This window comes from Aethina tumida, chromosome 6 (assembly GCF_024364675.1).
Source record: "Aethina tumida isolate Nest 87 chromosome 6, icAetTumi1.1, whole genome shotgun sequence".
NCBI classification, from domain to species: domain Eukaryota; kingdom Metazoa; phylum Arthropoda; class Insecta; order Coleoptera; family Nitidulidae; genus Aethina; species Aethina tumida.
The window spans coordinates 16,722,826-16,738,070 of record NC_065440.1 but is presented as its reverse complement, the minus strand read 5'-3'; the positions used below and the strand labels follow the sequence as shown (position 1 = coordinate 16,738,070).

Below are 15,245 nucleotides of genomic sequence, written 5' to 3'. Positions count from 1 at the left end.
CTTGTGACCTTGTACTGTTATGTACCAATAAAGTGTGACTTAAGGTACAAATAAAACGACGAATAATTTTATAATTTATTGTTTTTAATTTATAATTATATAATTTACATATTATTACTATATTATTATTAATAGGTGTTATCTACAATAATTATTCATTTTATTGATTCTTTTATTAATACTCACTATTCACTGGTCATTTCATCTCTAAAATTATTATTGTGAAAAACAAATACTTTCAATTATCATCTTGTCTAGGAATAAATCCTATTACGTAAATTCCTCTTGTAAAAAATTAAGATTTCTACAAAAGAAACGCGTTGGTTTTCTTTTCGCATAAAATTCATTTCATCTTTGGCTATATTTGGCACTCTTGAATCATTTTTACTTATAATTTCATTGTTTTTGAGCATTTTTCAACAATTCGAGCCATTTTTTTTATTAAGACAGTCTTCTTTAGTAAAGCTAAGGTCATCTTACATCTCAAAAAAGTAAAAAGTAATTGAAAACACCCCCCGACTCATTACATACAAAAATCCTCACCGGACAAATATTATTTGGTCGTAGTTGGAACTTAAGAAAACAATAACCAATAGATCCATGCAACTTGGTAACATATTAATTTGATATCGTTGTAACAAAAATACTGCACAATGGTTCGTGTGTAATGAGCCTACTTATAAAAATTTGATAACATCAACAAGTAACAAGTCAAAGTGAATCCGCTGAATGTTCCGAAACCGATAGATCGCAGACAATAAAGTTCGGATGACTGAAATCAGGATCAACTAGAAATATTTACACCTTGAACGATGAAAAAATAGGTCCGATGGATAAGAAATAGATGAACGAAATTATATATCAGTCGTTTGAATTATCGACGCTTGAGCCCGTGTTGAAACGCCTCCTTGGTCGACCTACAACAAAACGGGTGTTGGTGGGTTTAGTATGAGAAGTGATGAAATCAACCTGTGGCGTTGTGATCCAAGCTCGCAGATCTCCGTTCACGTATTTGTGCGGCCAGCATCTCTATCTCCCAGTTGTTGCCGGTCGTTTCGTCGAACTCGCTCTCCGACTCGTTCTGATCCGTTTCCGAGTCCAGCTCCAGGATCTGTTCGTTTTCTATGAAGGCCAAGTTTGAGTACTCAAGTCAATGAAGGGGTTGTTACTCACCGTTATACAACGAATCAGTTTCGTCCCTGGCCTCCGACTTTTCCGAATCGGTGTCCGTCGTCGAATCGATGTCTAGGATTACGTTGTGCGTTGCCTCGGTGAGGGAGTCTCGACTTCGGGACGACCAGATGCTGCTGGGCTGCAGCGGATGCTGGGGCAGCTCCTGTATCTCCCCGATTTCCTCCTGCGAGGGCTCGTCCCAGGACTTGTCCTTGGAGATGATGGTCTCGTACGAGTCCTAAAATAACTAAAATTAGCACAGTTGGTGAAGGAAAGGAAAGGAGGTGCTTTGCCGTTAGTGAGTCGTCGTTGTTCTTCTCCAGTTCGGTGATGTGGGCCCTCAACTGGTCGATGATTTCGTCTTTGACCCTGCAGTCCTGCTCCAGCTTCTCGAACCGTTGCTGGAACTTCTCCTGGATCTCCTGCAGGTGGGCCGACATTACTTGCTTGATGGCCAACAGGATGTCCGCAAAGTATTGCTGTTCATCATCCAAAGATGCTACGACACAAACTCCATACAAAACCCTGAAGCTAAAACCACCGAGCCTTACCCTTAATTAATTTAACCTGGTTGTTGGTCTTGTTGGGCAGGAACCTCTCCAGCTCCGCCTTCTTCTCCTGATTGGAGATGAGGTCGGTGGCGCCGAACGGGAACAAGCTCTGCGGCGTGCCTGTGATCAGGTTGGCACTGTTCGGCGGACTTTGCAACGTGTCCCTGTTGAAGGTGACGCTTTTCGATAGCTTGCTGTGTCTGGCCGCGTAACCCTCTATGGTCGGCGCCCTCATCAATCTAAGTTTCGTTCTTTGATAAGTCACTTTGAATGAACATCGAAATTTTACGAATTAATCAACACTTACGTCCTGAACTCCGCGCTGCTTCGTTTTTCCGGCATTACGTTTTGTTGCACCTCCTTGGAGTCCTCCGATAGTTTTTTGAGGATCGATTTGAGGTTCCTGCGTTCGGGTGTTTCGTTTGATTCGTTGGAGGAGTGCAGGGGACTTGCCACGAGCGGTGTGCTCAGGAAGTTTTTGTTTTGGTGCATGGTACTACCCTCCGATTGGGATCTGGTCAAGGTGTCGTTGTCCATCGATTGGTTATCGGGGATGTCCAAGCTGAAGCTCCTGGTTTTGATCACCGACTCCAGCTCCTCCAGCTTCTGGCGTTCGTTGAGGATCTTCAGCTTTTTCACGAAGGGTAGGGGACCGTACTCAGGTGAGAGGTCATCTATTGACCTAAAATGTACAGTGCTTGTTAGTTGGTGTCTTTTAAGTGTGTGGTAAAAGCTGATTGGTAGCAGTATCTACAGTCGCAAATGTAACAACAAAACTTAGCTGAAGAACTAGCAAAGTGCTCAGCTTTACCTATAGTGTACCTTATTGGAAGATACGATTTCATTTTGGTACGTTCGCCGGACTCGTCCGAAGGATAAATACTGACTGTTCTAAAACCACAAAACAAACACAATAATCCTACCCCCATGCTCTAAAACACAAACCCACAAACAACCCCCAAACCTCACCTGTAGTGCTTCGTTTTCCTGGTCAGTATCAGGTTGGGCTTCTGCTTCGACTTCCCGTTCGCCTTCGGCCGCTCCTCCATCTCCGCCTCCTCCTCGCCGTTCTCCGTCTGATCGCCGACGTCCTTGGAGATGGCCGCCTTCTTCAACTTGACCCAGTGCTGCGCCTTGTCGATGCTCGACTCGCTGCTCAGCACCGACCTCTCGCTGCTCACGTCGTCGTTCGCCTTCGGCGACTCACTCGCGTCCGTCGGTTTGTCCGTAACCTCGGGCGGTTCGTTGCGCACGCGAGGCGGAACGGGGGGCGCGTCACTTTTGTCCTCGGCCTGGGGCACGGTCGGTTTCGCGTGTGTGGACGGTTCAACTATCACTTGTTTCAGGTCACTTTCCGGTGGGGCGTCGGTGTCTTTCAGCAGGGAGTCCTTGATGCTGGTGTCCTTCTCCTTGTTCGAGGACGTGTGCAGCTTGAGACGTTCCCTGATTAAACAAAACAACGTTACAACAACACCCGGGCTAGTTGCGCTGGGGACCATTTGGGTTTGGGTACTACTCCGAGGCTTACCTTAGGGATATCTTATTATTAATTAACTTTGCAGGCATCTGGGTTTTAGTGGTTGATATAAAACCAGATTTGGGGGGACAGGGCAATGACATCCTCGACGTCGACGTAACTATGGGCGTGGGGCTAGTCGGTTGTGAAGAATTTGGGGGTGACTTAACATTAATTTGACTAAAACAACACACTCAGTAAAAACACACAACCAAACAAACAACTATTAACCTATTAATTAATTGACAGGGACTCTTCACTATCAACCCTCCAACGCCTGTCTTGGCCGCCTTAGCTGCCTTCTCTTCCTTGGCCTTCAACATCAATATCCTTTGCAAAAGAGGCAGACCCGCACCAAGAGGTTCGGAACTGTCTTCTTGGATTAAAGGAGGGCTCTTCATGGTTGGTGATATCATCGGTGAGGCTGCACGCTTCGCCTTCTCCTCATTCTCTTGCTTCTCCTTGAGCAACCTGCAACACACCTCATGAAAACTCCTATTGAGACCTCCAAGTTTCAAATAATACCTTAAACGTTGCAGCAGGGGCAGACCAGCACCTAGTGGGGAGGTGCTGGGCTCAGCCTTTTCCTCCTTCCTTTCGCCAGCCTCCTCCTGAGACAGCTCGTGCGACTTCACCCTGGACATCCGCTTTAAGGTGCCTTTGGAGTTGTTGTTGCTGTGCAGGGGCTGAAGCTCTAGCGACTCGTTCGAACGTCGATGGGTCTTCGATTTTTTTAAGGCGTTTCTCAAACCCTTCGCTTCGCTCTTGATTTTGTCCACCAGCCCTTTGTCGTGGCCGTGGCCGTGGTGGCCGTGCTCTTTGTGGTGGGCGTGCTGGCGTGCGCTGGCCTTCACCTCCATCAGGCGCTTGCGCCCCAGGGCCTGCAAGATCTCTTGAGCTTCGGGGTAGTCCTTCATGGCGGCCAGGACGTCCTCACGCGACAGGGAGAACAGCTCCGAGTACCCGACTGACCTGACGTCAGCCGTGCGCCTAAGCCCCAACGAAATTTTAGTAAGTTGGAGGTTTAATTAAGGGGTACGTACTTGTTGAGGCCGTCGAGGTTCAAAATGCCGATTTCCCCGAAGAAGTCACCGGCTTTCATGGTGGTCAACACCTTGCCGTGCTCGCTGAGGACCTCCAGGATGCCGTCGGCGATGATGAACATCTCCCTGGCCACCTCCCCCTTGCGGCATATCGAGTCGCCGGGGGTGAAGATGTACGCCTTCATTTTCAGCACCAGGTCGCGCAGGAACTCGGGCTGGCACTCCTGGAAGATGGTCACCTTCTTGAGGACGCTGAGGTTCACGTGGAGGGCCAGTTCAGTTTTGAGCTTGTCCGGTAGGAGGCCTAAAGCTGTATTGATGTCGCCGCCACCCTGTATCCGACCTCGAGACCAGCTGTAGTCGTACCAACGTAGGACGCGACGCTTCATCCCTCCCGGCACCTAAATTAAATTTATTAGATATTAAATTAAGAACAGATGGGGAGGCAACTTGAATCTGAGGCGATTTATTTGATTTATTGAAGGAAAAGTAAAGTAAGTGGCTTTTTTGTTTCAGTTTGGAAACTTTGGTGGATCGATAACTTGATTAAAATCTCCGGGATGGTTTGATTTAGGTGAATGGGGAACGATGGGGAAGAGATCACTCACTTTATGATGTCGCATGTAAGTTTTAGCTCCGTCCAGCAGTCGTTCGAACTCCAGACGATTCGCATTACGATTTGTTATCACATTTCCAACTTGACCTGTAAAACAACCCTTCGATACTCCGGTTTGTAACTAAGGGATGCTAATACTCACCAACTATTGTTGCAAAAATAAAAACTCCAATCAGATAACTAACAATTGTGAACACATATCTAGAAGCAAGAAAAAATTTGTTAACAATCGTAGAAGCTGAATTTATTTGGCACCCTTTTTTAAATGACAACAACAACAATTTATTTTTGTCATATTTTCGAACAGACTAAACATAAATTACGGCAACAATAAACTGACAGAGACACTGAAAAACTCGGAGCATGTAAATCATTGGCAGTGGCAGAATGTGATCTGTTCAAAAATATGATTTGCTCAAAAACCAAAAAACGTAAAAAAACGGAACGTTTACAAATAAAATAAGCCTGATAAAATAAATCGTGGTCGCTTAAAATTTTGCATCAAGATTTATTAGTCTCGTAGCCATCGATCCTGCCGCTGCCAATAGTTTTTTTGTTTTGTAGGGGGTGTGTGTGATAGACAGAACAAAAACAAGGGTGGGGAGGGATGAGATAATTGTGGATGAATTACCCAAAATTCGTGTTGAACTGGAGAAGACGCGATTTAACCCCTCTCCGCGGCAGGGATCGAGGGCCATCGACGCTATTCGTTTTCCTAAAAAGACCATTACCATTAAACCCGTCTCGACTTTCACCCGACTTTCGAAACCGCACTCTAGGGTACTTACTCGGCGTTTGTTTCTGGTGTTGGAAGGTCGCCGATGGTGGTTAGGGTCAGCGTGGACCAGTACAACGAGCCTAGGTATTTCCTCGTAAGGGTGGCGTAGTCCCCCGGTCGGTAGGGGTAGACCCAGTCGCCCTGCGACAAAATACGGAAACGTGGCAAAGTTTTTTTCCCTGTTGAGCTTGGGCAAACAGTTTTGTACGTAAAATGGGGCACGTATTATTGAATTAGAACGTTGCGAAGCGAAATTATTACGAATTCAGCGTGAATTATCCGGGATTGTTCTCGAAGTAATGCTTTTAATGCGATTTGGATGCGGACAATTATGATTTGAGCAATTAAATGAATTAAGGGTGCATTACGTTTATTGCTTAAGTAAATAATTCAAATAATTCAATTGCAGTTGAAGTATTAGTTTAAAATTTGTTGAACAATGCATACAAACTTTATTAATAACTATTTTATTTATTATTAGAAGTTTTATATTATGCAAATACGCTTGATGGGACAATTGACCTAATTATTTTATTTCCAGGCATTAAAACTTAAAATTTCCATTCGTATGTCCACTGTATCAATTAAATCACATTTCGAATATTAAAACTTGTTTTATTTAAACAAACACGAGCACATAAAATAATATTTTTAGTATCTAACAACAAAAAATAAAATTATCAGTATAAACCATCAATGAATTAAATTTAGAATATAAGAACTTGTTTTATTTAAATAAAAACAATATTTTAAAGTACTCAAAAGCTAAATAAATTATAATGACCCATTTAATAAAAATGTGAAATGAATGAACTAATTATCTTACTTCCAAATATTAAAATTTAAAGATTGAGTCAATTATATTAAATAAATTAAATTTAGAAGACAGAAAATTGTTTTACTTAAACAAAAACAATATTTTGGACAACTCAAGAGGTAAGAAAAAAATTATAATGACTCATATAATAAAAATATCTTTGGTGAAATGAACTAATTATTTTATTTCCAGACATCAAATTTTAAAGTTTGAGTCGATTATATTAAATAAATTAAATTTTAGAATACAGGAAATTGTTTTACTTAAACAAAAACAATACTTTAGAGTACTCAAGAGGTAAGAAAAAAATTATAATGACTCATATAATAAAAATATCCATTGTGAAATGAATGAACTAATTATCTTACTTCCAAATATTAAAATTTAAAGTTTGAGTCAATTATATTAAATAAATTAAATTTAGAAGACAGGAAATTGTTTTACTTAAACAAAAACAATATTTTGAAGTACTCAAGAGCTAAGAAAAAAATTATAATGACTCACATGATATAAATATCCATTATGAAATGAATGAACTAATTATTTTATTTCCAGACATTAAAATGTAATATTTAAGTCAATTATATTAAATAAATTAAATTTAAAACATAAGAAATTTTTTTATTTAAACAAAAACAATATTTTGGAGTACTCAGGAGCTAAGAAAAATATTATAATGGCACTCATAATAAAAATTTACATTGTAAAATGAATAAACTAATTATTTTATTTCTTGATATTAAAGTTTAGGTCAATTAAATTAAATAAATTAAATTTAAAACAAAAGAAAGTGTTTTATTTAAACAAAAATAATATTTTATGATATTCAAAAGTTAAGAAAAAATTATAATAACTCATAATAAAAATATCTTTTATAAAATAAATAAACTAATTTAAGTTTATTATATTAAATAAATAAATTAAATTTACTAATAAATAACATGCACATAAAATAGTATTTATAGTACTTAAGAGGTAGGAAAAAATATATGACACATATAATAAAAATATTCCTCATAAAATAGAGAAACTAATTATCTTATTTTCAGACATACTTAGAATTTTCCAGTCCATCATATGAAATACATTAAATTTAGAATATAAAAACTTGTTTCACTTAAAAAAAAAACATGCACATAAAATAATATTTTATGGAACACAAGAGCCAATAAAACAACAGCGCCACACATAATAAAAGTATTCATTGTAAATTTTATTTTACGGTGAATGATTTACAGCCCAAATAACACAGGGATTTTATTATAATAAATTTCACAGGCGGTAAACACGTTGTGAACCACCGCCACCGGCGTATTTATTTTACAAAATGTTAACCACCTAAATTCGATGTGCATGAAAAATGATTTTCTCCCACTAACCTGAAAACCTTCGGCTTCCGACAATAAAAAGTAAAAACATCCAAACCAGTGGGCTAAAATCAACAGAATGTGAATTAAATTTATGACTCTCCACAAATTCGGCCATATTGTCCTTGATTCGACCATATAATAATAATTTACTGCTCTGTACACCTGAAACAACGTTCAAGAATTGTTTGTTTGTTGTGTCAATGTGTGGGGGTGGTTACCTTTAAAAACCTAGGACACCTTAATAGTGGCTGGTAGCCGAACCTGAACTGCAACAGGTCCAGTGGACACAAGGCAGCCAAATCCAGCAAGAAGGCACGTGATCTGAGATAGTGACAGGCAAGCTTCTTGCTGTCGTATACCATAAGGCCCTGTTCGAGGTAACCGGTCCTCAGCTGCACCCCGACGTCCAGCAGGAACACGAGGTCGCTGATCGAGTCGCACGTCACCCAGAACGTCGCTATCATCCTCTACAAGTCAAAACTTGTTAGCACTGTCCTTAAAATGTCCCGGAGATGGCGCACCTGTAGTTCGGGGAAGCTCTGGCGCACTATCAGCGTCCACATGTTGTAGAGGACGCCACCGGTTATCACCAGCAGCCAGTAGAAGTAAAAGTTGGAGTCGGGATTGACGACGGTGCGCGGCTGTTTGCGTTGCCGTCGTCGACGTCGCGGCGCCGAGTGGCTCTCGCCCGTCGTGCCCCCCTCGCTGCCCGTGTCCTCGACCGTTTCCTGAGCCTCCGGTATCTGGCGGCTGGAGAAGCGCTTCAGGAATGAGTCCTCGCGCTTCAGCGGGGGTTTCTACAATCAAAATTCGGTTCGTTAATCGCCTCCTGGACGGCCCCCACGTCCTCCTCTAACTTCGGCGAGTGGAAGGAGAAGCGCCGCCGCTCCCCAACTCGTTTAATTATTCCCGAACCTCTTAAAACTTGGGTCCGGCCCGAAAGTTTCGTGTATCTAAAAACAATCGGGCCATCTGTTTCCAACACCTCCGGTTCATTTTTTCAACACCCCCCCCCCACCGGTAAAAACGGCGTTTTAATTACGGTTTCGCTTTCGGATCGATGGCCCCAATTGAAATTTTAATTAATCGGGCTTTCGTTGGGGACGTTGAAATTAAAAGCGGCACGTGCCCAATCGACGAACGCACGGTTAAGTTAATTGGTGGACCACGTGGCGTCCCACGGAAGCGCCACAAACGCGTGCTAATTGCATTTAGCCCGACGTAACCGGAGCGAGGCCGATACGCAACACAGACAATGAAAAATCCGAGTTTGCACAAGTTGTGAGTGGGTCGTGGGTGCGTGCGCAACCTTGGTGGGCGTGGCCCCGGTCGCAACTTGTGCACACTCTACTTTCGGTGCATTAAACAAATGGGTACGAATAAAATGTTTGAAGTGCAGCAAAAACTTCATTGAGGGCATGCAGTAGACAAGACAGGAAAGTTCACAGAGTAAATTTGCTTCCATAACTTACAAACTATCCGTATATACGTAGAACGGGGGAAATTTTAAAACTTTCGTCAGTAACTCGTCGTGTGTTTGTTGTACGATAACTTTTTAATTAATTTATTTGTTTTGTTTACCTTTTGTATTGCGGATGATATTTGTACGGTCGTGCGAAGCTTCATCCACCTTTGGTTGGACTTCGTTCTGCAAGAGAAAAACATAACTAATCAATAACGATCCGAGGCCTTTGGGGAAAGAAAGACGATACTCAAATACATAGATACCAAATGCAAATGTCTTCAAATCCAATAATATACATTTAAAGAACTCAATACGACACCAACGAAATGCTGAAAGTCCATCCAATGTTTACATACATACAAGAGAATTATTTTGGGCCCAATCACAAGGAAAATTTTAAACCAATTTAATCAAATTATTTGTGATAAGTTTTGCTTGTGGTTGGAGTACCTCTACTAAGAGTACATGAAATACCTAAACGAGGTCTTTAGTCAAAAAAAGTCCATTGAGGAAGGCGTTAAAACGACTGACTAAATTTATGTACAAACTAATTATTTTAAAACCTTCCAAACAGATAATTAACTAAGCAAGTAGCACTTTAACTAGTATTGCAATTAAAGTACCACCCAGGAAAGTTGAGCCATGAGAATTGTGAAGTACTACGCTTGTCGCAAATAGAGATCTACAATAGGGAAAGATTTCCTCGACAATTTAATACATGTTTTGGTTGTATTTTGCATGTCTACCCTAAGGAAACACTAGTACTACCTATGGACCACCTTATATACAATTTCATTTATTATTTACTTACCCAGTTGTCCTTCAATAATCTTCTTCCCAAAGTGTGTATTTGTAATAATTTAAATGTTGTCATTGAGGAGGTGGTGAGGGGGTGGAGAAGTAAAAAACTACGTAGACATTAAGTATTGTGTTATTAATAAATTTAACCTAAAAAATATTTCTGTGGGGGAGATTTATTTACAGTGAAATTGCAAAAGGGGGGACTAACGACTTTCTACCTTTAAGTGCTTGTAAAAATATAAAACTTAATGGTTTTTCTAAATTAAAAATTTAGTTCCTCATTTTTACTTCAACAAATTCTTAAATGACCACTTATTCAGGCGTCCTTCAGTCATCATATAGAAGTGTATATTTGTGTCGTCATTAAAAGGGGGTGGTGAAGGGTGGAGATGTAAAAAACTACGTGGGCATTAAGTTTTTAAATTAAAAGTGCTTGCAAAATTATAAAACAACAGTTTTTTTTTTTAAATTTACAACATTGTCCCCAAAATTTATTCCAACAAATTCATAGATGGAAGTAGAGTCCTAAATGTTTTGAAGTATATAAGGTGATTTTATGAAGAATCTATACCACATAACAGGCAACAATAGATATCTATGAAAATTGTAGATATTTTCCAATTACAATATCAATTTATCATTAAAATTAACTGTAGGCAACCAACTCTTCATAAAGGTACTCTTTGATTGGCTTTATGAATTGTTGGGAGATTAGTTTGTATTATATAAATGAGAAGGAGGAATGAAAATGTTTTTTATTTGTAATTGAAAAATAGATTTAATGCCAATTGTTCTACAAAAGACCATGCAAAATACAACGACGTCTCCATACCCTAAAATAACAACAATAAAATTACATATGCACAAAATAAAATGTAATCCATCTAAATTATTTTAGAGTACACAATCTATAAATTTTGAAAAAAGGCATACAAGACCACAAAAACTGTCATTACGTTCTAATAGTGTGATGTAAGTATCTCGTTACCAAGTACGTAAGTAAGGTCAGATGCCATCTATAGGAAAGAGATTTAAAAAAGTAAGTCGTGTCTTTACATCCGTGTTTATGGGTCCAAAAAGAGTGAGGCAAACCATAAACACAGTGCACAAATCGAAAAAAAAAGAATACGTAGGTATACGCCTTTGCATCAAGAAGGAGAAACGGTTCAGTCGACCGGCGGAGGCATTTCCGGACCGCAACAAACTCTACTGGCGTCCTAGGGAGCAACTAAAAACAGGTCCGGAATTGCGTCCGAGCCCTCCCCCAAGGACGTGAACCGTAAGTCGTGGATGCGCAGTCAACCGGTGCGCATCTGAAGGGCGTGGCATCCTCAACTTATCGACTCAAGCCGGTGGAAGGCTCCGCGACCGAAACACTGAAAGATAGAGGGAAACGGCAGGTCACACCGACCCCCCCACAAGTCACAGTCAAAGTTGGGGGGTTGGCCCGGCCCGTTTCGACGTAAATAGGAGTAATACAAATAAAATCGGTACAGTAATTTGCGTTTTTGCGGTTTATTTTTTTTTATAGACCTCTTGATTTTTCGCAGTGAATGGTAGTATGCCATGACGGCCCGCAGGTTTTTCCAGCTCTGCGCAGCCTTCGGCACGTCCGTCGATCCGGTCCCGTCTTCTTGTCTAGAGCTTGTTCTGAAAGACAGGGTTCTATCTAAAATCTAGAAAACGATCCGTGCGAATCGATGCAGTTTTCCCTGTCAATTTGACAAGGTTGAGGCAATTGCATCGATTCGCACCGGAGGCGAACGCTTCGCTGTTTTGTATATACATTGTACGAGTTATATACATAATATACATTTATTTACATGTTTATGCGGGGGTCGTAAAGTGTGGTTTCAGAAACGGGATGGAATCACATGTCTCTGTGGGAGCGGCGTTCGCTTAAACTTGTCATTTGGCTTTTGAAATATTATTTTATCACCCCCCTCAAACTTTGTAGTATTATGAAGGTCAAATATTTCAGTAACTCGCCCACCAGCTTTATTTAAACATAAAAACTCACCCCTTCATTTTGATCTGATTAATCTTACATCCACTTCCACGATAAACCCCCGAGAGAAAATCCAATAAATCAAGTCGGATTGTGCCGAATATTATAATCCGTGTATCCATGTCATCCCCCTTAAAATATGAAATTAATCCGATTCCTTCAAACACATTTCCTTGCCTCGGTAATCCAATTAAATGTTACGCTCAAAAGACACCCCTCCTCCCGGGGGGCGACAAATTAGCAATTAAAAACACCCCCCCCCCCCCCATTCAATGATTTTTTTCTTGTTTTGCACCAAGATCATCGTGTCCCTTCCGATATTCGAACGGGAGTTAATTAAATCGCTTTCAAGCCAACCCCCACCCCCTACACCAGTAGCCTACATTACGGCTAATCCGGCTTAATAATGCCTACAACAAACACAGATACGACGGTCCTAAACAAACCTTCCGCATCTAAACCGCCGGCTACAGTCTAAATTATTTCACAATTAAACGTTTTTGGGGGGAGGCGGCGACGTGCAACCCCCATCCCGGGCCCGGTATTATCCGGGTGAATTATCGTTCCGTGAAACATTAAAGCGTTTCAAGTCGTAATTTACGTCGTCGTCCCAAAAAATATGGAAGAGAATCATTTCGGAATGGGAATTTATCGTCGCGACGTTACATCGGGGGGTGAAAAATTGAATGGGACCGATTGCCGGGGACTAAATGCCCACATCGCGTTCGTTTTAATTAATTGGATATTAGGGGTGTTCGGCCCGAAGATAAATGTTCTTGGGATATTGCGTAATGATGGTGTTAAAATTTGTTGGTGACATAAAAGTATTGGCCTTTAATCAACCAGTGCCATCTTTGAATGGGTAGAAAATGATATAAAACTTATTCCATTTAACTACATAATACAAAAAAGTGAGAAGAATAGTTCCCTCATAATTTTACCAATAACTAATAAACAATTAGTTAGATTTAATTAAATATATTTATTTAAAGTTGTTATTAACAGCAAAATTTATTTGTTACATCTTTAAAATTATTTTATTATTAGTATTTAAGAGAGTTCTAAGCAACCAGCGACATCTATGAACGAATAGATTACAACAAACAACGATTATTACAATACAGATTCCTACTAGTCCAACAAAACATTAGCAATATAAAATATGATAAATTAAAGTTAGCGTTAGTCTTTGAAAAAATAAGTGTGTCTAATTAACTAGATAAACTCATAACAAAATTAATGAAAGAATTTTGTTAAAGGTCGAAAACTTTCCCCAATTGATTTTTACTTTCGAAACTTTTATGGATAACAACGGCGATTAATGGTGGAGCTTTTTTTCTTTGCTGTTCACCCGGCAATTACACATGGTCGTGGCATCTTCATCGATCGTAAAACGAGGAGACGTGCAGACATTTTTTGCACCCCCAACGACGTCGTCTTACGACCGATCGTCGTTTTCCGCAAAACGGGCGTTCCGATGTTGCCCCCCGTGCCGGGGGTTGTAATAACATAATTTTAGAATGCGAAATCCAAACGAACGCCCACACACCCACACACACACACACATCGTGAACGCACGACACAAGATTACGAGCCAAAAAAGCAATTAGGGCTGTTGCTCGGCTTTTTAATTAAAAACGGTGTTTTGAAACGGGAAAGATTTCCATATAAATTAGTTGTAATTCCGTTGTTTTGGTTTGTACTTTTTTTTTCGTTCGTAAGTTGGAACGGGGACACGAAAGGCTCAATTAAACGTTGGAACGATGACAGACAATGCAAATTTAATATTACAGGTTTATTGACATATCAAATGTGTATGCAACATTGGAATACTGTTGGGAAATGTGATGCTGACAATTGGAAAATGATTTGTCTTTAAAACGTTGTTGGATACAGATTCGATCTTCAAATTTATCTGGCTGAAGATGATGATAAGTTTATTTATCAGCTTTTGAAAGTTGGAACCCTTTAGTTTTGTACTTTAATGTAAAAACTGTAATAACTATAGCTAAGCTCTCTACTCTAACAAGACCTTCATTTGATATGTCCTAAACAATCATGAACCAAGACCTTGTTAAATCCTGAGTAAATTTGAATCACATCTTCAGTCACTTGTCTACTTATTTTATTAGTTTAGACAGATTAAGATTGGATTATTTTAAAGACAGACAGAATTTCCGTCGCTTACCTTTGACTAGGACTCTTGCAGTCGCTCTCGTTGGCGTTGGAGCTGTCGTCCTCCTCCCTGGAGGTGTTCTGCGAGCGGGGCGAGTGTAGGGGCGTATTGGCGTCGTCGCTGCTGCCGTCGTCCAGCAGATTGGTCACCATGAGCCCGCCGCCCTGATTGCCGCCCGCATGATGCTGACCGCCCCCCTGTGGGGGGTCAATCTACGATCAAAAACACAATTCAAAACCGCGAGAAACCAACAAAATTTAAAATACATTCAAAGGGGGCCAATTCGCAAGTTTCCCACCCTCCTCCAGGAAGGGCAATTGACACAGATAAGCCCACAAAACTTAAGCCCCTTCGAATAAGGGGGATCCGAAAGTTGACGGAGCAACTTTTAAACCGGTTACGTGTAACTTCTTTTTAAGTGAATCGATTCGTTACGTGCGACGGAAATTTGCGAATCGGTGTCTCAAGCGCGTTTCTCTCGTGAAAGGGGGAAACGGTGTTCTCACATTAACGACAAGTCTGGAAACTATGAAGCTGGATGTGCGTGGTTTACTGGTTTGTTTTTTACTGGTAACATCAATGCTAATAAGGCGGGTGTGATTAAGAGAAAGAACATTTACCTTGGAGAATCTTACAGTCTTGTTTGTCGGTTTACGTATCATGTTTGTTTGAATCACAGACAGTTTATATCGAGTCAGATTGGATGTTAAGTCACTTGAGGCATTTATAATCGATTATTAGGTAAAATTACTTTAAAAATTGGGATAAAAATCATTATTCTTAGTTAATTATATTAATTGTTTACAAGTAAGCAACCCGGGTTGCCTAACTGTTGTTAGTATATACTTCTGCCATCTCCCAACCAATAGGTTTTTAACAAATTACCAGTAACTGTAGAAATTAAAAGAAAGAACCTTTACATGAGATGAAA

The 15,245-nt window shown here is 40.3% G+C and overlaps 1 protein-coding gene across 1 annotated transcript in view; it reads right to left on the bottom strand.

The window, feature by feature from the left end:
• Positions 1–69: 69 nt before the first annotated feature.
• The window catches only part of LOC109605767 (uncharacterized), a 95,282-nt gene continuing 80,106 nt past the window's right edge, over positions 70–15,245 (bottom strand). Inside the window, exons 3-23 of the mRNA XM_049968985.1 lie at positions 14,327–14,526; positions 9,446–9,512; positions 8,386–8,661; positions 8,083–8,331; positions 7,874–8,026; positions 5,688–5,818; positions 5,531–5,614; positions 5,042–5,100; positions 4,892–4,986; positions 4,284–4,684; positions 3,766–4,230; positions 3,472–3,711; positions 3,253–3,420; positions 2,694–3,167; positions 2,547–2,615; positions 2,032–2,406; positions 1,725–1,975; positions 1,467–1,672; positions 1,174–1,411; positions 970–1,122; positions 70–917 (exon numbers count right to left, since the gene is read on the bottom strand). Of these exons, the coding sequence (XP_049824942.1) occupies positions 862–917; positions 970–1,122; positions 1,174–1,411; positions 1,467–1,672; positions 1,725–1,975; positions 2,032–2,406; positions 2,547–2,615; positions 2,694–3,167; positions 3,253–3,420; positions 3,472–3,711; positions 3,766–4,230; positions 4,284–4,684; positions 4,892–4,986; positions 5,042–5,100; positions 5,531–5,614; positions 5,688–5,818; positions 7,874–8,026; positions 8,083–8,331; positions 8,386–8,661; positions 9,446–9,512; positions 14,327–14,526 (4,410 nt within the window). The 3' untranslated portion in view covers positions 70–861. The remainder of the gene's footprint in view (positions 918–969; positions 1,123–1,173; positions 1,412–1,466; positions 1,673–1,724; positions 1,976–2,031; positions 2,407–2,546; positions 2,616–2,693; positions 3,168–3,252; positions 3,421–3,471; positions 3,712–3,765; positions 4,231–4,283; positions 4,685–4,891; positions 4,987–5,041; positions 5,101–5,530; positions 5,615–5,687; positions 5,819–7,873; positions 8,027–8,082; positions 8,332–8,385; positions 8,662–9,445; positions 9,513–14,326; positions 14,527–15,245) is intronic.